General features: G+C 42.2%; 2 protein-coding genes across 7 annotated transcripts in view; one reads left to right on the forward strand and one right to left on the reverse strand.

Moving 5' to 3' along the window:
* Nucleotides 1-13967, forward strand: part of STAG1 (STAG1 cohesin complex component) — a 445812-nt gene extending 431845 nt beyond the window's left edge. For all 4 annotated transcript variants that reach the window (XM_060196862.1, XM_060196869.1, XM_060196854.1 and 1 more), the window contains 6 exons: nucleotides 415-620; nucleotides 3747-3921; nucleotides 8439-8549; nucleotides 9606-9720; nucleotides 11769-11849; nucleotides 11936-13967. In XM_060196862.1, the coding sequence (XP_060052845.1) occupies nucleotides 415-620; nucleotides 3747-3921; nucleotides 8439-8549; nucleotides 9606-9720; nucleotides 11769-11849; nucleotides 11936-11959 (712 nt within the window). In that variant the 3' untranslated portion in view covers nucleotides 11960-13967. The remainder of the gene's footprint in view (nucleotides 1-414; nucleotides 621-3746; nucleotides 3922-8438; nucleotides 8550-9605; nucleotides 9721-11768; nucleotides 11850-11935) is intronic.
* Nucleotides 13968-22149: 8182 nt separating this feature from the next.
* The window catches only part of PCCB (propionyl-CoA carboxylase subunit beta), an 84237-nt gene continuing 80717 nt past the window's right edge, over nucleotides 22150-25669 (reverse strand). For all 3 annotated transcript variants that reach the window (XM_060196896.1, XM_060196897.1, XM_060196898.1), the window contains one exon: nucleotides 22150-22519. In XM_060196896.1, coding sequence (XP_060052879.1) covers nucleotides 22398-22519 — 122 coding nt within the window. In that variant the 3' untranslated portion in view covers nucleotides 22150-22397. The remainder of the gene's footprint in view (nucleotides 22520-25669) is intronic.

The following is a 25669-nucleotide window of genomic DNA, read 5'->3' on the forward strand; positions in this document are numbered from 1 at the left end:
TATGACTTTCTCACAAGTATAAAGTGGTGTCTCATTGTTAAATTTATTTACATTTCTCTGATAATCAAAGTAATTTTAAGCATTTTTTTTTCGCATGTGTGTTGGACCTTTGGATCATTTCTTTGGTGGAAATTCTATTTATGTTCTCCCTATTTTTTTAATGGAATATTCCTTGTATGGGTGTTTTATTTGGTAAGTTCTGTATATATTTTAGTTCTTAAGCATTTGCCTGATGTATGACATGTCAAGATCTCCCATTCTATAGGAAGTTTTTCTGTCTTGGTGGAGGTTCCTTTTGCTGTACAGATAGAAAATTCTTTAAAACCTTCAAGATTACAAGTGACAAGTTACAAAGAATAAGTCATACATGAACTGCTTCCATAAAAGTCACTGCATCTTTCATTGTGTTTCTAGCCATTCATACCTAGAAAAATTCCTCACGGAGCAGATGATGGAAAGGAGGGAAGATGTATGGCTTCCACTCATCTCCTATAGAAATTCACTAGTCACTGGAGGAGAAGATGATAGAATGTCAGTGAACAGTGGAAGTAGCAGCAGCAAAACCTCCTCAGTACGGAATAAGAAAGGACGGCCACCACTTCACAAAAAACGAGTAGAAGGTGAGTCTGTTTTTACATTATGAAACAAGTAGCACTACAGAGATTACTAAATGGGAAATAATTTGTTGAAACAAGAAAAATAGTGTTAAAAGATGTCATTTCCCTACATATTTGATACATGCTGAGAGGTTCAGGCAAAAATGTTCAAAGTGGAACAGAAAAGGGTCAAGGAAAAAAAAGAAACTGAACATGCAGGAAACAGAATGAGATGGGCACAGAGAAAAAGGAAACAGTTATAAGTGTTTGTAAAACTGATGTCCATGCCACTGTCCCAGTATACTAAAATTTAAAACAAGATAGCTATGTTACTCTCTTTTCTTTTTATCCTCCCTCTCTTTTTCCTTTATCTTGGTAGAGGACAAGAAAATTTGAGGGAGAGCCATAGAATGATAGGAAAGACACCATAATGGTGTTAACCACTTGTGACGCACCCTTTACATGGTGCTCCCATGTGGATGACCAAGGGCTGAAGCGTAAGCCCTGGACATGATACAGTGTGTGTGCTCTATTGGATGAGCTATGTCCTGACCTCCAGACATGTTATTCTCTTAAAAGTCATTGTAATATAGGAGAGATTCTAGGAGGTTGGAGGTAGACCTCTGCAGCAAGGTGACTATATCAAAACAACTTTCTGTTTCTACCACTTGGGTATGAGAGAGACTAAAGCACAAGTCCTTCATGTGCAGTGCCAGAAATTGAACTCAGGGCATGCACGTCTTATACTCTTCTTGCTAAGCCACCTTGATAGCCACTGCGAGCTAGCCCGCCTGGTAAAACAAGGCCCTAGACTCAAACTCTGACACTGCATGAAGCCCCATGGATAGCACCACAGAGACTCCATGAATGGCAAAACAGAGTTGTGATGTCTCCCCTCTTCACCCTTCTCTTCCCCCTCTCTCAAAATAGTGAAAAAATTGCCACTGAACAGAGGTGGTACATACTTTCACACCCTGGATTCATTACCTAGAGCTGTATTTTAAAAATGGTATGAATTACAGAAGAAGAAACATAAGCTTTGTTGAGTAAATAGTCATTCAGGGAGGCTGGAGGATGACACACCTGGTAGAATACACATTGCTAGACTACCCAGGTTCAAGTCCCTGGCCACCACATGGAAGCACCTGCATGGAGGAACCTTTAGGAGTGGTGGAGCAGTGCTGTGGTCTCTCCCCCACCACCCCACCACCCACCTTTAATAAAAAGGAGAGTCCACTAGGAGTGGTGGAGCTGTTATGGTTAGGGTTAGGGTACATGTCTTAGAAGTACACGCACACATGTGTACATGTCTTAGAAGTACAAAGGCCCATGTTGATCTTCAGCACCTCCCAACTATGAAGCAGTGTGCTCCACACATGGCCTCACACATGCTCTTTCTCTCTCTCTCCCTTATAAAAAATAGGACTGGCAAGAGAGCATAACAGTTATGTAATAGACTTTTGTGCCAAAGGCTCTGAAGTCCCAAGTTCAATACTTTGTACCACTGTAAGCTAGAGCTGAGCAGTGCTCTGGTCTTCCTCTCTATATATCTTTCTCTTTGCATCTCTCTCATAAGAAAGAAAGAAAGAAAGAAAGAAAGAAAGAAAGAAAGAAAGAAAGAAAGAAAGAAAGAAAGAAAGAAAGAAAGAAAATATAAAAAATAAAAATTAGATGCCTGAGAGCTGGTTCATTGGGGAAAATGCATCCCTCACCATGCATGGTGGTCCTAGGCTTGATCTCCAATGCCACACAGGAGCATGACGGCACCACCATGGAGAGCTGAGCAATTAGGGGTTTCTATCTTCCCTTTCTCTCATTCTGAAAATTGGATGGAGGTGGGGGGAGTGGCTCAGCAGATTGAGCATGTACAGAACCATGTGTTCATGCTCATGTACTGCATAAAAAAATTATTTCATTTTTCAAACTTTATTTAATTTTTAAAAGAAGTAATTCAGTAGACATTCAGGTCAGTGGTATTTTCAGTAGATATTTCCAGAAACAGAAAAGCCAGTCTAGAATGTACAATTGTATTTGAGAAAATTTTGGAGATCTGAGAAAAAGGTTGCGTGCTTAATGGCAGATGAGAGAGCTAATGTGCATGCATCTCTGTGACAGAAGGGAAGCTATAGGTGCAGTATACATGGTGACTAAAGTTTGTCTATAGACAGAAAAACTTCCCAGTAATACTTTTTTTTAAGTATTCCCATATTCAAAACATAGAATTTTTGTAGTTTCAACATGTATAATTATGTATTATCTTGTCTGCATATAGCTTAAGTACCTAAATAATGCTTTAATCTGCTCAGATCTTTATAAATGATGTTCAGGAAATGGAAAAAAGTTTCCACTCCCTTGAATATAATGTAAATATAGTTACAGACTTAACATACCTGCCAATGCATAATTAAGTCCTAAATAAACCAGAATTACTATTTCTATTAATAGTTAATGAGAATGATAAGTGTGAGCTGGGTGTGTGATCAGGAAAGTCCTCCCTGAATAGGAATGGAGACCTGAGTCTCAACTCCCACACGTGTAACCTGGCAAAGTGTCATTTCTCTGGTTACCAGGGTTCATGTGTGTAATAGAACTTGCTTATTTTCAGTGGGGGGTGAGAGGCAGTGATATAGTGGTTCTGCAGAAAGATTTCTATGCCTAAGGCTTCAGAGTCCCAGGTTCAATCCCCTGCATTAGCATAAATCAGAGCTGAGCTGTGTTCTGGTAAAAACAAGCAAACAAACAAAAAAAATTTACTTCTCAGTAGAGGCCAGCCAGGCTTTCCATACTACTGCCTGCATAGAGCACCTGTAAGACCCAGCAAATAAGCATTTTAGCTTTTGAGCAAAAGAAGACCCAAGGTATATCTGATTTGCCACATCCCCCCCATCCTATGGGGAACTAATCCTCACAAGTGGAGGAGCTTGAAACATAACACAAAGATCAGTAACACAGTACTTAAGTACTCACAGACTTAAGTCTTACTGCTCTAAAGGTAGATACTTCAGTTAGACACTGAAAACTGAACTTTGGAGGTTTAGTAACATAATAAAGTCACACAAGTGAGTGGTATAGTCAGGATTCAAACTAGGCAAATATTATTTCAACCATAGTCAAGCCCACCCATGACTTTCTGTGACTGGCATTTTATAGATGAAAACCTGGATAACACATGGCTAAACAGGACTGACACCATGATCCAGACTCCTGGCCCCCTGCCAGCACCCCAGCTCACATCCACAGTCCTGCGGGAGAATAGCCGGCCAATGGGAGAGCAGATCCAGGAGCCTGAGTCAGAGCATGGCTCTGAACCTGACTTTCTACACAAGTAAGTATTCATGGTCAGAAGTGTGCATAGTTAAATAAAACCTTGAGCTGTTGAAGAAAGTAGAACTGTTTAAGGAAACCTTTAGGGCCCAGGCAGTAGGACACTTGGTTGAGCACATAGGTTACCATGCTCAAGGACCTGGATTTGAGCCCCCGCACCTGCAGGGAGGAACGCTTCACAAGAAGTGAAGCAGTTCTGCAGGTGTCTTTCTCCCTTCCCGCTCAAATTTTTTTTTAAAGATTTTACTTATTCATGACAAATGATAGGAGAAAGAGAAAGAACCAGATATCACTCTGGTACATGTGTTTTAAACTCAGGACCTCATGCTTGAGAATAGAATGCCTTTTCCACTGTGCCAACGCCCTAACAAACAAGATAGGGAAACGGGGAGTTGTGAATGGCTGCTGGGAGCAGCGAGTTCATAGTGCCGCACCAACAACACTGGTGGCAAAAATAAATAAATCAATAAATACTTTAGCAGAACATATTACTTACTAAAACCTTAAAGGGGAGTTTAATAATTTCTTTTTTTTTTTTATTTGAGAAAGGAGACATTAACAAAACCATAGAATGAGAGGGGTACAATTCCGCACAATTCCCATAACCCGATCTCCACATCCCACCCCCTCCCCTAATAGCCTTCCCATTCTCTATCTCTCTGGGAGTATGGATCCAGGGTTGTGGGTTGCAGAGGGTGGGAGGTCTGGCTTCTGTAATTGCTTCCCCACTGAACATGGGTGTTGACTGGTCGGTCCATACTCCCAGTCTGTCTCTCTCTTTCCCTAGTATAGGGTGGGGCTCTGAGGAAGTGGAGCTTCAGTACACATTGATGGGGTCGTCTGTCCAGGGAAGTCTGGTCAGCATCCGGAACCTGGTGGCTGAAAAGAGAGTTAACATACAAAGCCAGACAAATCATTGAACAATCATGGACCTAAAGACTGTAATAGTGCAGATGAAGTGTTGGGGGTATTCCCTGCATGCTCTTGTGTACTTCTGCTTTCAGATATATATTTTTCCCGTAGTTTATGGGCACGGGTGAACCTATACTCTATCTCAGGGGACCTGGACTATATCTAGGTTTGGGGACTTTATTGGGGAGTGGAACACCTGGAATGGAATTAGAGAATACTATGAAAGGTAAGGTCTCACCCGAGTGATGAAGCTGAAGGGTTGTCATTCCACACCTGAAGTCTCTGGTCACAGTCTGAAGTGCAGCATGCTGGGGTGGCACTCGTTGTGTTGATTAGGTTGCGATCCGCAGATGCAATATTATTTGAATTGAGAGCAGCATGCAGGAAAGTGGGCCCCACCCTAAGGTTCCAGGACTGGGGGAAATATAGGCTCTATAGTGGAAATGTGAGGTTCCTGTTGTCTTAGGGTTCAAGAAGACAATGGATAGTTATTGTTATCATCACAATATTTGGTGATAGGGTTAACTTTGGAAAGTCCCTTTGATAGAGTTTGGGGTATAGTACCCAGCATCTTGTATATAGCTGTGCTATCAGTTGCTTCTGTTCTCCCTGGTCTAGGCTTTTGGGAGAGTACATATCAAAGACAGCCTATGTATGAAAAAGACTCCTATTTAAGTGTAAACATTATATAAATCACTATTTAATTAATATGAGAGGCGAAAAACTGATGATATGTCTAGAACTTCTTAAAACACAGACTGAGTCTTTTTAATACATAGTTTAATAATTTTTATTAGAAGGTATGGTTGCAAAATCCTTCTCAGTGTCCACAGGCCTCCAAGTGTATGGCCTCAAATGCTGACTTCAGTTGAGTCTGTAGATTCTTTGACAAGGTTTCTGCTTCTCAGTGATTTCATGTTAGTTCTCTGGCAAGAGAACCTGTAAGAGTGTCTGTTAAAGCTGTCAGGACGCAAAGCACCAAATAACTGACTATGGCACACATTCAATTAAGGATACTATGCTTTTTTTTTCTTTCATCATCTCTGGAACCTCACCACTCCAGGCTGACTTTTCAGAGGGGTAGGAATTAGGGAGCCATAATACTGAAACTTCCCTCAATATAGTAGAGATGTTTTTATTATTTATTATTCTTTGTTTTTCATTCTTTTTATTTCAGAGAGAGAGACACACCACAATACCCAGTGCTGTGGTACTCCCATGTGGCATCAGGGTAGCATGCTAAGGTGTGCACCCAACCATCTGAGCTATTACCCACTCTAGTATTATGTACGTTAAGCCATCCATGGATTAATAATTATTGAGGGAGGTCTGGTGGTAGTGCACTAGCTTGAGTGCACCAGGTTACTGAAGCTTCACAAGCAGTGGATCAGTGCTGCAGTCTTCTCTTTCTCTCTTCCTCTCCATCTCCCCCTTCACTCTCAATTTCTCTTTGTCTCTGTTCAAAACAAATAGAAAAGATATTTAAAAAATAAAAAAAGAACCTTTAAGATCTGCTTGGTAGGGTGAGAGAGACAGCATAATGGTTGTGCAAAAAGACTCTCATGTCTGAGGCTCCAAGGTTCCAAGTTTAATTCCTAGTACCACCATTAGTCACAGCTCAGCAGTGCTCTGGTAAAAAAAGTTCAAAGCAAAACACACACATGCACACATGATGAATTCTGAACTTAGGTGTCCAGTCATTGAGAATGGCTTCTCCATATTTTCAGTAAAACCAAACCTTTGACACTGACAGGATGACTTTTGCTGGACTTTTTCTTTATTGTTTTCTGTCCAACATTAAAATTTCCTTAGCTTTTTTTAAGTTGGATTTTTAAATTATTTTTTTATCTTTATTTATTTATTGGATAGACAGCCAGAAATTGAGAGGGAAAGGGGTGATAAAGAGGGAGAGAGACAGGGAGACACCTGCAACACTGCTTCCCCCTGCTGGTGGGGACTGGGTGCTCAAACCCTTGCGCATTGTAACATGCACTTAACCAAGTGCACCACCACCCGGCCCCAAATTTTCTTAGCTTCTCACTTGTGTTTTTATTCATATTCAGATAATGTTGTGGATTACTCTTATTGGTGAGAAAATGTAGGTGAAAATGGAGAGAGATGGTTTTCACAGCTACTTAGGTCTTGGGTTTTCATAATGCATTTTTGCTTGAGGATCTACTTTTCTTCAGAGGCAAAACCTGGTGCATAACTGGGCATTCTTAGAGGTTCGTGTGTGTGACCACTGCTCCCACCTCATTTCTGAAAGGCTGGTTCCTCTTTATTTTGAGCCCCCTGCCTTACTTCCCTGACCTGTCACATGCCAGTCAACTTCTGACTGACATCTGTCTTTTCCTCTTATAGAATTAGAAGCTTAATCAAAGTGGTACATCCCACATGATCGAAAGACAGCTGCTTGGGCTGGGGAGATAGCGTAATGTAAACAGATTCTCATGCCTGAGGCTCTGAGGTCCCAGGTTCAGTTCCCAGCACCACCATAAGCCAGAGCTGAGCAGTGCTCAAGACCTTCATGAACCGGATTTACTCCAGATCGGTTTGTCATGTGCGAGGTATAGGATTCAGCCCCCAGTACTCAATCTGGTGGCACTACTGCACTGACGAAGCTTCAGTAGTGTCTCCTCTGTCTAAAAAGTCAGCCTGAAGTCCCAGGAGATCAAAGAAAATCATTGAAAGGCATATCAATTACACACCATGTACCAATAAAAATGTGGAATGTAGGAAGTTTGGCCCAGCATGTACCAGACTCCATGCCTCTTAAAGATGCTCCAGCCTTCCTGGTTCAGCTCTGGAGAACTCTGAAGTCTAGAGAATAGCATCATGTCTGTCCTTAAGGGACTTTCTCACTAGGGACACTTATAATTAGTAATCAGTGTAGAACTGGAGGTAGAGTTCTAAGAAGTGCTCTTGTTAGACAGGGATTTGGGGGGTGAAGCTGTTAAACACCTAGAGGTTTCCCTCATCTCTTGCAAATTCCATAACTGAGTGCAAAATCAACCTGACAAAAGCAGGTTAGCAGGAGAAAGGTATAAAAAAAAAAAAAATCACTGGATTTTTTTTTTCCCGTGTACACTGTCGCAAAACAGTGAAATGACCAGAGCAAGAAGATTTTATAAAATCTTTTAGACAAACATATTTGTGAATTGATAAGATAAAGGGCTTTGAACTAAGGAATCTGGGACGTCTAAATAGTTCTTATCTTCCTTAGCTACAAAGACAAGGTTAATGTCACAGGGTTTAGTTGGAGACTCCCCTAGTGCCATCTCTGACAGGTAAGAGTCTAACTCTACTAAAAGGAGAGTTCATTTCCTGTCTCTCAGAAAAGGGGGGGGGGGCTTATTCTGCTTTACTACTCTCAGCTCAAAATTATTTTTGTCTTAAAAAGGCATGTCTAAAGTGACATCCCAGTTTCCCTTCACATCTAGAGACTCATCACAGCCTGCTTTTCATCAACTTACAGATCTCTTTGGGCAACTTACTGACATTCCTGTGAAGGCAGAAATCACTCTGGGCCCTTCTGAATCCCCCTTACTAACATTAAGCTGACCAATCATCTACTGCCACAAAACAAGTAATAATACCCTTTCTTAGTCCTCAGATGCAGATCTCTTGGTTAGGCCAGCCAAAATTAGAAGACTTAAATCGGAAGGACAGAACAGGAATGAATTACATGAAAGTGAGAGCTGGAGTAAGGCATGCTGTGTAAGTATCAAGCATTACATCAAGTGTCACCTTGTTAAATCACAAGAAAAATGTTTTGCCAGTCTTAGAACAGTATTTAAATTATGGTCAGGGTGCTGTGCAGGATAGGAACAGAGGGTTCCCAAGGGTCTCTGCAGCTCCTCTAGGGATACCATTGGCCAGCTTTGCTGCTCTGGGCAAGTAGTGAAGCTTCTATCCCTGTGCTCACTCATTTATGAATGTGATGCTAATGGACTTGACACATAACTAAGTAATTACTACTAATTGTTAGGTTTGCATTGAAATTATTCTTTAAAAAATGTATTTCCTTCTGATGAATTGAGATAAACCAAATTAATGGCCCTAGTTACCTGAGTTCATTGTCATCATATGCATAGCCTATACACTGTAATTAGGTGTGCTTTCATTTGATAGAAGATCTAGTGGTGGGAGGTTGGGCGGGTAGCACAGTGGGTTAAACACACATGGCACAAGGCCCAAGGAATGGTGTAAGGATCCCAGTTTGAGCCCCCGGCTCCCCAACTGCAGGGGGGTTGCTTCACATGTGGTGAAGCAGGTCTGCAGGTGTCTTTCTCTCCCCCTTTCTGTCTTCCCATCTCTCTCAATTTCTCTCTGTCCTATCCAACAACAATGATAGTAATAACAAGTGATAAACAAAGGCAATGAAAGGGAAAAAATGGCCTCCAGGAGCAGTGGATTCATAGTGCAAGCACCGAGCCCCATCAATAACCCTGAAGGCAAAAAAAAAAAAAAAAATCTAACGTAGGGCTGGGTGGTGGCACACCTGGTTGAATGTACATGCTAACATGCACAAGGATTCAGGTTCAAGCCCTTGGTCCCCACCTGCAGGGGGAAAGCTTTGCAAGTAGTGAAGCAGTATTGCAGGTATTTGTCTCTCTCACTATCACCCCCTTCTCTGTCAATTTCTGGCTGTCTATATCCAATAAATAAATAAAGATAATAAAACATTTTAAAACAAAGATCTAATGTAAGAAAGTGGCGTGAGTCTATCCAGTGAGTCTGAGCAGCTTTCTCACTGTGCCCTCTCTTTGTCAGCCGGGGCCTAATGGAGGAAGACGCTGAGCCCATCTTTGAAGATGTGATGATGTCTTCTCGTAGCCAGTTAGAAGATATGAATGAAGAATTTGAAGACACCATGGTTATTGATCTGGTAGGAAATGCTGTACACTTTTTTCTTTCGTTTAAGATATATGAAGGTACCTGGTATGAGAGGCTGTTCCTATTTTCAGGATCTTGTGGGGGGTGGTGATCAGGAAGTAGCATTAAGAAGGACCAATGTGTCACTGGCTAGAGTACCTGCCTTGCCCTGGGCATGGTCCAGGTTTGCACCCCAGCACTCCATGGAAGGTGCTGTAGTGACGGGGGGACCCTGGTGTTGTGCTGTCTCGGGATAAAATGACCAAACTAGTGAAATTAGTCTGCATGAGACCCCCAGCCTCCCTAGTTCCACAAGAGAAGGGAAGGGGGTCACTGTAACACCTATAGACATCTTGATAAGCCCCCCCCCATCAGATTGCTTTTAAGCCAGTCAGAGTGTTTAATTCTGGAATTCTGGCAACAGAAATCCATTCCTTTGTTTAAAAAAAAAAAAAAAAAAACCTCATAGGACACCTGAGTGGTGACAGAGTGACTAGAGTACAAGATTGACAAGCACGAGGTCCCATGTTCTAGTCCCAGCATTGCATGTGCCAGAGTCATGCTCTGGTTTTCCTCCCTCTCATAAATATTTAAAATAAAAACAAAGTAGTAGTAGCCATGGTTCAAGGAGATATCTCAGCTTGGTAGAGCACCAAGCCTGAAATCCCAAAGGCCTCAGATTCAATCCCTGGCACCACCTTATGTCAGAGTTGAGCAGTGCTCTGGTCTTGGTCTCAGTCTCTCTCTCTCTCTCTCTCACACACACACACACACACACACACACACACACTAAACATTTAAAAATAAGAGCTCACATTTTAATCTTTCAGTATAATGTATGGCATATATGACCCTTGATCTTTAGAGTCCTACAGTAAACACTGTGAGCCAACATTGCTCGTGCAGAATATGGACCTTCTTTGTTAAAATGAAAAGGTGTTTTTGAAGTAAATCTGACAGGACTAGATATAGATGATGCTGTGAAATTATTAACTTTGTTAAGGATACTAATGCTTAGTAGTCATGTTTTCTTTTTATTTTTTCCTCCATCTACTAGAGATACAAAATGAAGTACATATACAGTGAAATGACATGGAGGGGAAAAAAAGAAAGTAAATGAACAAAACTGGTCATTTGTTTGACAGTTATTGAAGCTGGGTCAGTGGCCACATGGACATTTATTATATGACTGTGGATTAATGTGATAGCGCTGCCACAGCACATACACTGACTGCCTGGCTCTTGTAGCTGGCATCTGTTTTCTTGTGGCTCTGAGGCTGGCAATCTGAGAAGACGTGTTAACATGGTAGATTTATTTTGAGGCTGCTCTCCTTGTGTCTGCCATCTTCCCCTTTTGTCTTCAAATGCTCTTCCCTCTATGTGTGTCTCCTCATGAATCATACTGGATTAGAACCTACCCATGGTCTTAATCACCTCTTTAAAGGCCTTCAAGAAAGTCACATGCAGAGGTAGTGGGGGAAGCCTCTTTATTTATTTTGAAGTGTATTTATTAACAAGCAAGTGAGGAGGAGGAGGAAGAGAGAGAAGCAGTACACCCACTCTGGCACTAACAGGGATTAAACTCAGGACATTGATTGGAACTCCCAACACTGTACCCACTGTACCACCTCGTAGACCACATTTAACGTTTTTTTTGTTTGTTTTGTCTTTGTCAATAAGTGGTAATTGGGGGCCAGGTGGTGGCGCACTTGGTTGAGTGTACATGTTACAATGTGCAAGGACACAGGTTCGAGCCCCCAGCCCCCACCTACAGGGGGAAAGCTTTGCAAGTGATGAAGCTTTTGCAAGTGTTGCAGGTGTCTCTGTCTCTGTCCCTCTCTATCTCCCCCTCCGCTCTGGCTGTCTCTATCCAATAAATAAAGATAAAAAACATTTTAAAAAATAAATAAGTGGTAATTGGAACTCAAGCCAAATTTTTCAAAATTTCTTTCAAAGTTTCAAAAATTCTTTATACTTGTGGTACCTCCAGAAACAGTTGCTGCCTACTGTCCACTGTCTTAATGTAACACAGGGAAAAAATTAACTACCTTCTCTTTCCAGCCCCCATCACGAAACCGACGAGAGAGAGCTGAACTGAGGCCAGATTTCTTTGATTCTGCAGCTATCATAGAAGACGATTCAGTAAATGCTCAATTTCTTATTACTGCTCTTAATAATTTCTGGACCTCATTTATACATGAAGTTAATTGTGTTTCTTATCTCTCTAGGGATTTGGAATGCCTATGTTCTGAAGTCTGAAGAGAACTTACAAATCTGGAACTCTATTATTTAGAGCTAGAGGCCTATATATACTGTGATAGCTTGTATGGGGAAAAAACACTTTTGGTGTGATCTGACTTGTTTTTTTAATCAAATGATTGAGGTCAATCCCTTTTTGCAGTGACAGAAGAGGAGCATGTAAATTACCCAAGGGAATGTTGGTGAATGTCACCTCTTAAAGACTGACCTGAAAAATCATTTGTGTCCTAGTATCGGACTTATCCCAATACAGATGTGTGTGTTTTTCTGGAGGGAGGAAGAAATTTTAAATTTTTAAAACAGCTGTCAAGATAACACTGTTATACACCTGTTTTATGAAAACTCAGCATTGAGTAAAAAAAATATTTTTAACTTTATTTTCCTGTTGTACAATTTAAAACCGTTTTAACATTTTGCCTTTTTATGTTTTAAAAGCTAACCATTTTTATTAAACCTATGAGTAAGCAGCTCATCCTAATTGCTGAAGAGTGTTTTGGAGCTCACTGAATTTGGTTGGCCTTGTGGAACACCGAAATATGGAAGAGCAGACAAGATAAAACGGAATTTTGACAGTGCATCTCTGCCAAAAATCACACACCCTTCTGGATATGGATACGAATTCTCAGATTTTATATACTCTTGAATAAAAAGGTTTATTTTTTATTTATAAGGGGGCATAAAATAAGAAATGTCCATGCAGCCATTTTTCCAACAAATGCTGTACACATTCATTTTATATAGTCTAGGGAGATTCAAATACAGTACATTTTCTATTGGTATTTGTTCTGTGCATTTTTAGCAACTTCTACCAGCAAATAAAGTATTCTCAGTAAAACAAAAATGGTTCTCAAGTTATCAGTTTGCTGTTTTTATCACTTATTTCATGCCCTGCCAAATTCAAGTTACATTGACTTCTATTTCTTAAAAAGATAATCATGAAGAACTTCTTCTTCGCCAGCCAAAAGTAATTTTAGGTGTAACATAACTGTGTCTACTTCCCATGCACTTAATATCCTTATGCGCTAATTTTGTGAATTAAGTTTACCAATGATAGAAGTGTGTGCTGCATAGAAGTCTGTCCTTAGAGGGTGAAGTTCCTAAGCTTATCTTGAAATACAGCTACATTTCAGTGTTAAATGTGCATATTAAAAGTAAGTCTTTTGGGGAAAGAAAGTGTGAGTCTTCAGGACAGCCTTCAGTGAGTTAGTTACATTCTGCTTAGACTTTTATGACTTGCTGCTATTTGTAAAAGCCCACTCAGTCTCTTCCTTTCTGGTTTTTAAAGTAAGCCTCAGAATCCCCAGTCTACCCACAGCTGTTTCTGAGCTGGTTTTTAAAGTCTCTGCAACAGAATCATGAAGCTTTCCCTTTTTACCAAAAATGAAAAAAGCATAAAAAAAAATCTGTGCACCCAATGATTATCTTTTGTGCAGGAAAGCAACATAGATTGTTTTACTCATCTTTTTAGTAAACAGACACAAATTCGAGATTTTTCTCAACATTTATACAGTTCTTGGAAAAAAAAATTGGTCTACAAAAAATGTTTTACCTGTTAATTTAACAAGTCCTGAGTTCCAATAAGGAGGTTGGGACCTTGCTTTCTTCCAGAAATGTGGGTTTCACTGGGAGGGCTGGGCAGGAATCCCTGAGTTGCTCACCAGACCAGCCCTTCTGGCCTGTGGTCCTGGCCTGGGAGCAGGCACACTGGGGCTCCCAGGGCCCCGCACATGCACAGGCTGACCCCTTCCTGATAGTCTCAAGTGAAAACAGATGCTGACTGAGAATTATGGACTACCATGCAACAAAACAGGCGTGATACATACTCCAATGGGTTTCCAGTTCAGTTTGAAGTCAAATCGAATTTTTGTATTTTCAGTGTCTCCTTGATTGGTTTTGCTAGTAATTTCTGTAAATTGTACATTTGCAATATTGAGGTTTTTTTCCTTTTGTACAATTTGAAACTGATGCTTCACCTTTCCTTTAATAAACTATTCAAAATCAGGCTTGTGGTAGTCATCCTATTGTCCTAGGAGGTAAAGTTTTAAAGAGATGATTTCTTGTCCTGCTGTTCTTGATTTTGCTCTTTTAGAAGACTATCATATCTTACATGATATAAAAACTACTGTACCAATAGGGTGTTTGAATTTCAGAAAAATTTAGAACCTAGTATATTAATGTTTCATTCCTTTGATTTACTTGGATAGCAGAGTAAGCCACACTGCTATTGAAGAGGAGGTACCTAATAGCCTCCACTCTGAAGCCTTCCGCTGCCTGAGATCCAGAGTCTGGCTTTAGACATGGCTTCCCCCAACACTGACCCTTTACAGACACCAGGAATCTGCAGTGCAATGGGAGTCAAAGTTTCTTTTGATCAGAGTCCCAAGCATTGCTCTTTAAAAATCACACCCCACATTGGCCTGGCCACAGCCTTGCTGCTTTATTAATGAAGCGGCCTAAAATGTCTACGAGAAAGTCAGAAAGACAGGTAAGTCAGGAGATGGACTTTTGGAGGTGGTGGGAAGTGATGGGAACAGGTCTGACTCTAGGACTTCATCGTGAAGGGTATGCACGTGGGACCCTGCCTTGGGATGAAACCTTCCAGCAGTCTGACTGCAACTTTCTTCGGCTCTGCGTCCCATAGACAATCCATCAGCAAGGAACATGTGGTGTCTTCATGGGAAACAAATGCTTAGTGTCTGCTCAAATGTTTCAATAGAGAGGAATTTAGGGGGCTGAGCAGTGGCGCACCGGGTTAAGCACACACAGTATGAAACTCAAGGGCCTGTGCAAGGATCCTGGTTCAAAACCTTGGCTCCCCCTGGGTCCCCGCTTCACAAGTGAAGAAGCAGGTCTGCAGGTATCTCTCTCCCTCTATCTTCCCCTGCTCTCAAGTTCTCTCTTTTCTATCCAATAAAATGGGGGGGAGGCCTATAGGAGCAGTGGTTTCATAGTGCAGGCACCACCCCACCATGCAAGCACCCTTTGGTACTGTCCATGATGCCCAGGGCCTCACGCATAGTAAGCTGCACACTTTACCCACTGAAGTCAGCTTTTCCTGTGAGACCAAACTTGAGTAAGATTTCATCCCTCTTGGCTCCCCTGGGGGACTTGGTCAGTAGGGGTTCTACCAGGTATCACTTTTTTGAATAGACAATTTTCTGCTCCTAGTGATTTCTTACCGTGCAGGAAAGTAGGAGATATGATCAGAATCTACTTACTACGGCTGCTGCTCACGCCCCAAATGTTGGGTGGATGCCACAAAGGCCCCAGGCTGACACACTGCTCCAACAACCACAACTCCTGCTCAGGGCCATGAAGGAGGTGCTGAGAAGTGCATGAGCCTGAGGACCAAGTATCCTCTGGGATCCTCTGGAAAAGGCAGACCAGATAGAAAGGCACCAGGTAGAACTGAAGCTTCTTCCAGTGCAGAAGGAGCTAGGTTCAAACCTGGGTCAAGAACATAAAGCACAATGCTATCCAGGTGAGCTATTTCACAGACGTATAGTAATTATCAAAAGAGCAAAGCTACAGAGACTAGGGAGGTGGCCCAGCAGGTAGAGGACAGAACTTGCCATGCATAGGTCTCACGTTCAGTCTAGCACTACACAGTCCAGGGGAGTGCTCTGGTCACTTCCATAAAGATTTTAAGAGGCATTCTTTGAATAAAAAGTAAAGCCGCAATGCTCCGAAAATTCTTTGAAATTAGATGAATGTAAATACTTAGATTTGCTACTCAGGTGTTGTCTGCAATTCCACTGAGTGTCAAGTTACTATCTCTGAGTGTCCTTCGTGGGCTTCTAATGGCAAAAAGCATCAGTGCCTCTAGACAGAACTGGATGTGTGACCAAGACAGTGTTGAACAGAGATGCTGCGAGAACTTTTCAAATACTTCAAGCACCAGGAGGCTGCACCATGGAAGTGCTAACCATTTTCTCTAGGAACTAAAAAAGATCACTGGCAATACCAGGTGTGAACGCGTTCCAAATGGAGTAGCTATTTGGGTTCTGAGACGATCCCAGTGGGACACCATCACCCTAGCCCAGAGATACAGCCAGTGTTTTTTTTTTTTTTTTAATTTTGTATTTTCCCTTATGTTGCCCTTGTTTTTTATTGTTGTAGTTACTGTTGTTGTTGTTGTTAATGTTGTATTATGTAAATGTCGTCATTGTTGGATAGAGAGAAATGGAGAGAGGAGGGGAAGACAGAGAGGGGAGAGAAAGACAGACGCCTGCAGACCTGCTTCACCGCCTGTGAAGTGACGCCCCTGCAGGTGGGGAGCCAGGGGCTCAAACTGGGATCCTTAAGCCGGTCCTTGTGCTTTGCACCACCTGTGCTTAACCCGCTGCACTACCGCCTGACTCCCCACACAATTTTTTTTTAATGGTATCCTGGGAGGCAGTGCAGGGAGAAAGTGTTGAGGTCCTGCTTTAATCCCCAGCATCTCATGTGCCAGACTGATACTTTGGTATATGTCTGCCATTAATAAATTTTTTATAGAATTTATTTTATTTTTTTTGGCAGGGGGATGTCTGTCACCAGGCCTTCACTGCTCCAAGCTGACTTTTTAAGACAGAGACAAGGAGAAAAGGGGGAAAAGCACAGTACCAAAGCTTAGTGTGTTTGGGACAGCCTGGTTTGAACCTGGGTCATGTACGTGGCAGAGCTAAGAAGGTAAGATACCTTGCCAGACTTAGATATAAAGCCTTTTAAAAATTTAAATAGAAGATAGTTTTGGAATCTAAACAAAAGTGTCAGTATTCAAATTCTAGCTTTATCACTTACCAATTGTGTGGTTCAGTACAGACTAGTTTACATGGGGTAGGGGGGAGGGCAGGGAGACAGAAAAAAAAAAAAATTCCATGCCTGAGGCTCTAAGTCCCAGGCTCAATCCCAATACCACCAGTGTCCAGAGTTGAGCATGGTTTTCATAAAAGAAAAAGAACAAGCAAAACAAAAAGTCAAGGGGGCCAGGTGGTGGTGTGTCTGTTGAACGCACGTTACATTACACAAGGACCCAGGTTCAAGCCCCCAGTCCCCACCTGAAGGGGGGAAAGCTTTGCAAGTGGTGAAGCAGTGCTACAGGTGTCTCTGTCTCCCTCTCTGATCCCCTATCTTTATTCCCAACTGTCTAGCCAATAAATAAAGTAAAGAAAAAAAAAAGGGTTAAGTTCCAAGAGCCTGCTACCATTAAAACTCTCACTTGCATTATCTGCTCTTACTCTGCAAACATATCCTAGGGGCTGGGAGATTTTTCAGCTGGTACAGCGCACACTTCACCATGTACAGGGAACTGGGCTTTGGCCCATGGGCACACCTGCAAAGAGTAAGCTTCACAAGTGACAACAGTACTGTGAGGCCTCTCTCCCCATCTCTATCTGTTAATGAAAGAAAACAAAGCATTCACCAATGCTTCACTAGGGGGAACTTAAATTCCTAGGCAGGCCCAGAAAACTAGTGAACAAGGGAGGGGCAGGCCAGTAGCCCTGGGAAGGAGCCGAATGTGGAAGATGGGGTCCTTGCTCTCCCCTGGGAGAGCTGCAGCAGAGGAATCCAGTCAAATCTGAGCCTAGAGTTAGTCTCTCTCTCTCTCTTTTTTAATATTTATTTTATTTATTCCCTTTTATTGTCCTTGTTGTTTTATTGCTGTAGTTGTTGTTGTTGTTGTTATTGATGTCACTGTTGTTGGATAAGACAGAGAGAAATGGAGAGAAGAGGGGAAGATAGACCACCTGTGAAGCAACTCCCCTGCAGGTGGGGAGCCGGGGGCTCAAACCAGTCCTTGCGCTTTGTGCCGCCTGCACTTAACCTGCTGCAATACCACCCAACTCCCCAGAGTCAGTCTCTTAATATGAGATACCTGACACAGAAGAGCTCAGGGCACGGGGAGATAGTATAATGGTTATGCAAACAGACTCTCATGCCCGAGGCTCCCAAGTCCCAGGTTCAATCCCTTGCACCACCACCACCACCACCACCACCACCACCATAAACTAGAGCTGAGCAGTGCTCTAATAAAAAGAGAGAGAGTGAGAGAGAGGAATTCAAGCACAGTAGGGAGAATGTTGCAAAAATACTCAGAGGCCATTTAGGACGAGGGGTCCCATTAGTCCAACTGAAGATAGTAAAAAGACACAAGAGAACTGGGAGCGGGGGCAGTAATTCCAAGGGCAAAAGCCTAGCCGCCAGGCTATGGTATAGAGGGAAGCAGTTGAGACCAAGCAGATCTTGTAATGATGCAACATCTGGGCTGTTTACAGACCTGTGATGCTCAGGTCTGAAAGGAAGGAGCAGCTGTCAGCAGAGATGGGCACAGGCCTTGGACACTCAGGAGCAGCACTGTGTCTAGTGTTTGAATTGAAAGTGCCTAAATCAACTGTGCTGGTGTAACTTTTTTTTTTTTTTTTTTTTTTTTTTGCCTAGAGATGGCCAGAATTGAGAGAACTGGGAGAGACAGAGACCTACAGCAGTTTCACCACTCGCAAAGCTTTCCCCTTGCAGATGGGAACTGGGGGCTCAAACCTGGTTCCTTGAGCATTGTAACACGTGCTCAACCAGACTTGGCCCCCTGGTACAACTCTTCAGATTTCACATACTCAGTAAGGTTGAAGGGAAAGGGGGTGGGGGGAAGCTGAAGCCACTAACTCTTTAAACTGGAAGCATAAATTAGTCACCTAATGAGTGACCCAAATGACCCAAATGTTTCATCAGTTTAAAGGCAGAGAGAACCAAGAAACATCCTTAAACTCAGGGTTTCACAGGCTATTTATGGCAGGAAATAGTGAGTCCCTACTTCCTCTTACTGCCGCCAGCACCACCACCGCCAGAGCTACTAGATATGTGAGGAACCAGCCCGGAAACAAGCCTGGAGCTCAGATAAGCAACTGAAAAAGGAAAAAGCCCAGAACGCAGAGGCAAGGCTAGACAACAGTCACACAAAAATCAAGGTTGATTCCCCGAGTGGCCACTGCAGCCTCTGCATGCTGGGCTGCTCACAACCTGGCCCTATGGTACACCACCAGCAGCACCCTCTGTCCACAGCCACTGTTGAGGTCACCCCGGCCTGCCACTGACCCCCCACCAGCAGACAAAGGGAAACAAAGGCCATTAACCAGGCAACTGGAAATAGCTATGGGAATCAGCTGCAGAGACAGACCAACACAAGACAGTAGCTGGAGGAAAACCCCAAATTCATCAGAGCCAGCCCAAGACATCAAAGCAACAGCCCATAGCTTGCTCGTCACAATGAGAAGATATTGGAGGAAGACTGCTAGAGTGATAAACTGATGGAGAAACTTAAAGACTCAGTGATCAGAGGAGCACACTGCAATGACTGAGCCTAAAAAATACAACAGAGGGAGCACCAGCAGAAAGACAGGTGCCAAAGAGCACAGTAGCAAGCAATACTAAAACAGAGGAGGCCAAAGAAAAAGAAAAAAGAAAAGGTGGTGGGCTGGATGGTGGCACACCTGGTTGAGCGCATAAGGACCCAGGTTCAACCCCCTGGTCCCCACCTGCAGGGGGAAAGCATTGCAAGTGGTGAAGCAGGGCTGCAGGTGTTCCTGACTCCCTCTCTGTCTCCCCCCTTTCTCCCAATTTCTAGCTGTTTCTATCCCATAAGTAAACAAAGATAATAAAAAAAAAATACATACAGAAAAAGTGCTAGAACAGACAAGGATAAAGGGAGACACTTGTAGGACAGCACCAAGAGGACAACATTTGTGTGGCAAGTGGAGCAGAAGATGAGGAGATACAGGGCTAGGGTTCATTTCTGAAGAAATATTAACTAAGGACCTCCCCAAATTAAAGAAGGAAACAGACCACCCAGATACAGGAAGCTCAAAGATTTCCAAAGAAAAAATTATTACAAACAGGTCACCAAGAGACACACCTGCTTAAATGGCAAGAAGCAGGGACAAAGACCGTCCTGAAGGCTGCCAGAGAAGCAAGGTGTCACCTACAAAGGAAAAGCCATAAGACTATTGCTGATTTCTCAACAGAAACTCTCAAGGCCAGAAATATTGGGGGCCAGGTGGTGGCGCACCTGGTTAAGCACACACATTACTGTGCAAAAGGACCCAGGTTCAAGCCCCTGCTCCCTGCCTGCAGAGGGAAAGCTTCACAAGTGGTGAAGCAGGGCTGCAGGTGTCTCTCTGTCTCTTTCCTCTGTACCCCTCCCCTCTCAATTTCTCTGTCTGCATCCAATAATAGAAATTAAAAAAAAGAAATATAACTAAACTATGATTAAAGCACAGGACTTGAACTCCTCATGTGAAAAGCTTCCACCTGCAGGCACTTTACACTGTCAGTCAAGCTTTTCACACAAGCAATAGCTAAAAGAATTCATTGCCATTAAATCAGACCTGCAAAAAATATTACTGCAGTTTATATAAAAGTAAAATATATGAGGCTGGGGAGATATCATAAGAACTATACAAAAAAATACTTTTATGTCGGAGGCTCCAAAGTCCCAGGATCAATCCCCTGTACCGCCATAAGCCAGAGATGAGCACTGCTCTGGAAACAAACAAAACAGAAGAAGAAAAGCAAAAGGAAAATACATATCTACACATTGGCCTTACCCGTAGACAGTAAATAGATAAAACAAAGAAAAGAAGCAAATTCCAACTAAGACAATGGACTCGAGAGTGCAGAACTGAGGCCAACAAAATGGACTTGGGTAGGGAAGGTGGCTGATGGACTTTGATGGAAGGACAGATGCTTTGAGGGAGACAGTAGTGAGGAAATACAACCTGAAGAGAAATCGTACTTCTGAAACATTTAGAGACATGAACCAAGGTCACCTCAAAAATACACAAACTGGGGAGTCGGGCTGTAGCGCAGCGGGTTAAGCGCAGGTGGCGCAAAGCACAAGGACCGGCATAAGGATCCCGGTTCAAACCCCGGCTCCCCACCTGCAGGGGAGTCGCTTCACAGGCTGTGAAGCAGGTCTGCAGGTGTCTATCTTTCTCTCCACCTCTCTGTCTTCCCCTCCTCTCTCCATTTCTCTCTGTCCTATCCGACAACGATGACAACAATAATAACTACAACAATAAAACAACAAGGGCAACAAAAGGGAATAAATAAAATAAATAAATAAAATAAATATTAAAAAAAAATACACAAACTGGGTCAGGCAGTAGCAGAGTGGGTTAAGCACACATGGTGCAAAGCGCAAGGACCGTTCTAAGGATCCTGGTTCGAGCCCCTGGCTCTCCACCTGCAGGGGAGTCACTTCACAGGTGGTGAAGCAGGTCTGCAGGTGACTATCTTTCTCTCCCCCTCTGTCTTCCCTTCCTCTCTCCATTTCTCTCTGTTTTATCCAACAACAATGATAACAACAACAATAATCGTAACCACAACAACATTAAACAATAAGGGCAACAAAAAGGGAAAAAATTGGGCTCCAGTAGCAGTGGTGCAGGCACCGAGCCCCAGCAATAACCCTGGAGGCAAATTTAAAAAAAAAATACACAAACTAAAAATTCTTAGACTCTGCTTTAGAAGGATTATTTGATACAGTAGGACTGTAAAAATGGGTAAAATATATTGAAGACAGAGCCTGTTTTTTTACCACAGTGGGAGGAGTCTGACAGGTGTGGAATGAGGGAGGCAAAGGGAAACCCATATGTTGAATTATAATAAAATTTCAGTTTGAATGATTTTTACATATAAGAAACATGAATTTATAATTACATATACACACACAGTTGTATAGTTCTTACTGTGCCAAAAATAACCCAGAGATAATGACACCCAATATCAACTTGAACATCTAGTACCAAGTTTAGTTTCTAAATACTGTATCTTCTAAAACAAATAAGGAGGGCTGGGCAGATAGCATAATGGTTATACAAAAATGACTGTCAGATCTGAGGCACCAAAAGTCCTCAGGTTCAATCCTCAGCAAATAAGAACTTTTGGAGAAATCTGATTCCAAAGCCTGACAGGAGATAATATGGGACAAGCCTGGAATATGACCCTATAACCATAAATAAGGAGGGAAGTTTGCAGATACTCTATCTCCCCCCTCTCAATTTCTCTCTGTCCTAGCAAATAAAATAAAAAATTAAAATATAAAAATGGCCACCTCTCAGTTTCTGGCTGTCTCTATCCAATAAATAAATAAAAACAATAAAATAAAATCAGCTAAAAAAAAAAAGATGAAATCTGTGCCCCAAAAAACATCAGTTAAGATTTTTAATAATGCAAATAAATTGACAGTAAGGCACAAATGAGATCTTTTTAGAATTGAAAACTTAGCCACTCTAAATCTATTCCTGGCATTGAGCTCCTCAGGTCTTGTGTTTGCAAAAGGCAGAGATGGGTACAAACAGCCTGGCGGAAGCATTGGTGGTTCAGTGGTAGAATTCTTGCCTGCCACACGAACAGCCTGGCGGAGATCAGTTCTTGGTTTCCTTTCCTGTGATTCGTTTACAGGGGGATATTTGCATGTTTCCTCCAAGGACGTTGAACCTTCTTGCTGGCCAAGACATCCAGGTCAGAGCAGATTCGGGCGCGGGTGGAGGAAGGCTGGATGATGTCGTCCACAAACCCTAGGGAAGCAAAGGAAAAGATGCACGTCACTGCATCCTCTGGTGACATCATCCCTCAGGCATGCACCCTGCCCCGCCCAGCCCTCACTGTGCCAACAGTGTGGACAAGAGCCCAACAGGACAAAAAGAACACTGGGCCCCATGAGCCTTCCCTGTATCCCTGGAGCTCCCTTTTCTTCTAGGCAGGGCCTCCACTTTGGGCCTAGAAACACTAAAAAATTTTAGATTCGACTTCCGGAGGCGGAGCTACGAGCAGCAGATTGCTTTCTCTCCTCTCCTCTCCTCTCCCGGATCAACTAGGAATACCAAAGGAGACCACCCGGACCGAAACAAGACAGGACTAGAATGACCACAGAAAGCCAGTAAATCACCTGTGAGTACAAACACGCGTGGCTGGTGACAGAGAGGAGAGAGGGGCCTAAGGAGAGATTAAGTGGCTGCTAACAGTTCGACAGTTTGTCAGTGGAGACACCACCTTCAGTCTGCTCCACCAACAAGGGGACAGCTGAAGGGAGGAAAGGACTCCCCAGAGACTCACCAAGTGCAACTCTGAGTCTCCATTGCTACTACCCTCAGAATCTGGAGCAGCAACAGGGAGGGACACCAGGGTACAGAGATCTAACCGGGAAACTCAGAAGACCTATACCTCGGTGGCATAGCTGAGGGGGGCTGTGAAAGTCTCTTTGCATAACCACTGGATTATCTCTGCCACACCCTGCTTTATCTCTTGGTCAGGAGTCAGTGATTAAGCTAAGAAGCCTATTGATAGTTTAAAAGCACTCAGGCTCCCATAGCCTACAGGGGAAAAAAAAAGGCTTTTACACCACTGAACTCCAACTCAGGGATTGAAAAAACTGTTAACTTATTTAAAATGGTTAAAACAACAAGAAAAAATATTGGAGACTCGAACCAGGACAAGAGTCCAGCTAAAAGTCCTCCAGAGGGTGAAGCACAAAACAACGAGTTCAACATCCAAACATTAGCTAAGGAAATAATAACAGGAGTGAGTAAAGAATTTGAACAAATTGTAATCAGAAATGCAGGAACAACAAATGAGAATATGGAAGAAAATTCTAATTATCTCATGGTTATTAGAGAGCTGAAAGCTGAAATCGCTGAGCTAAGAAGGCAACTAGCTGAACAAGCTAAAACAGTATCACGGCAGGGCAACAAAATAGATGAACTCCAGAAAGCAGTAGAGGGCAGAGAGAATAGAATCAATGAGGCTGAAGACAGAATTAGCAAGATTGAGGATGAATTAGAGACAACTAAAAAAGAAGTAAGAGATCTCAAAAAGAGATTAAGAGATGCTGAAAACAACAACAGAGTCCTATGGGATGACTTCAAAAGAAACAATATACGCATTATTGGCTTACCAGAGGAAGAAAGAGAAGGGGAGGAAGAAAGCGTTCTCCAGGCCATAATAGCTGAAAATTTCTCTAGTCTAGACAACACCAAAGACATAAAGATTCAAGAAGCCCAGAGGGTCCCAAACAGAATTAACCCAGACCTAAAGACACCAAGACATGTCATACTTAGATTGGAAAGGAATAAGGATAAAGAAAGGATCCTGAAGGCTGCAAGAGAAAAACAAAGAGTCACCTACAAAGGAAAACCCATAAGATTAGCAGCAGACTTCTCCATACAAACACTACAGGCCAGAAGAGAATGGCAAGATATCTATCGAGTGCTCAATGAGAAAGGCTTTCAGCCAAGAATACTATATCCTGCTAGATTGTCATTCAGACTAGATGGAAGCATCAAAACCTTCTCAGACAAGCAACAGTTGAAGGAAGCAACCATCACCAAGCCTGCCCTGAAAGAAGTTCTGAAAGGTCTCCTATAAACAGTCAGACCACCACAAATAAGACATATATCAAAACACTCTAAAACTCTACAAGAATGGCGTTAAAATATCTTCAATCTTTGATATCAATAAATGTCAATGGCCTGAATTCACCTATTAAAAGACACACAGTAGGAAGATGGATCAGAAAACACAACCCAACAATATGTTGTCTACAGGAAACTCACCTAACTCAACAAGACAAACACAGACTTAAAGTGAAAGGATGGAAAACTATCATTCAAGCCAATGGCCCACAAAAAAGGGCAGGAACAGCTATTCTCATATCTGACATGATAGACTTTAAAATAGATAAGATTAAAAAAGATAGGAATGGACACTACTTAATGCTCAGAGGATCAGTCAATCAAGAGGACTTAACAATTATTAATATCTATGCACCCAATGAGAAGCCATCTAAATACATCCAACTTCTACTGAAAGAGCTACAGCAATATATTAACAGTAACACAATCATAGTAGGGGACTTCAACACCCCACTATCTCAACTTGACAGATCATCCAGGCAGAAAATCAGTAAAGACATAAGGGAGCTAAATGAAGAGATAGATAAACTAGAACTATTGGACATTTTCAGAGTCATTCATCCCAAGAAACTGGAATACACATTTTACTCAAATCCACATGGATCATTCTCAAGGATAGACCATACGTTAGGCCACAAAGACAGCATCAGCCTATTCAAGAGCACTGAAATCATCCCAAGCATCTTCTCAGACCACAGTGGAATTAAACTAACATTTAACAATCAACAAAAGATTAGTAACAGTGCCAAAATGTGGAAGCTCAACAGTACACTTCTTAACAACTTCTGGGTCAAAGAGGAAATCAAGGAAGAAATCAAAATGTTTCGAGAGTTCAATGAAAATGAAGACACAAGCTATCAAAACATTTGGGACACAGCTAAAGCAGTCCTAAGAGGGAAGTTCATAGCTATACAAGCACACATTAGGAAACAAGAAAAGGCACAAATAAACAGCCTGATTGCACATCTCAAAGACCTAGAAGAAGAACAACAAAGGAATCCTAAAGCAACCAGAAGGACAGAAATTACTAAAGTTAGGGCAGAAATAAATAACATTGAGAATAGGAAAACCATACAAAAGATCAATGAAAGTAAATGTTGGTTCTTCGAAAGAGTAAACAAAATCGACAAACCTTTAGCCAGACTCACAAAACAAAAAAGAGAGAAGACCCAAATAAATCGGATAGTAAATGAAAGAGGAGAAATCACAACAGACACTGCAGAAATTCAACATATCATGCGAGGCTTCTATGAACAA

The sequence above is a fragment of the Erinaceus europaeus genome, chromosome 1, assembly GCF_950295315.1.
Source record: "Erinaceus europaeus chromosome 1, mEriEur2.1, whole genome shotgun sequence".
Classification (NCBI taxonomy): Eukaryota; Metazoa; Chordata; class Mammalia; order Eulipotyphla; family Erinaceidae; genus Erinaceus; species Erinaceus europaeus.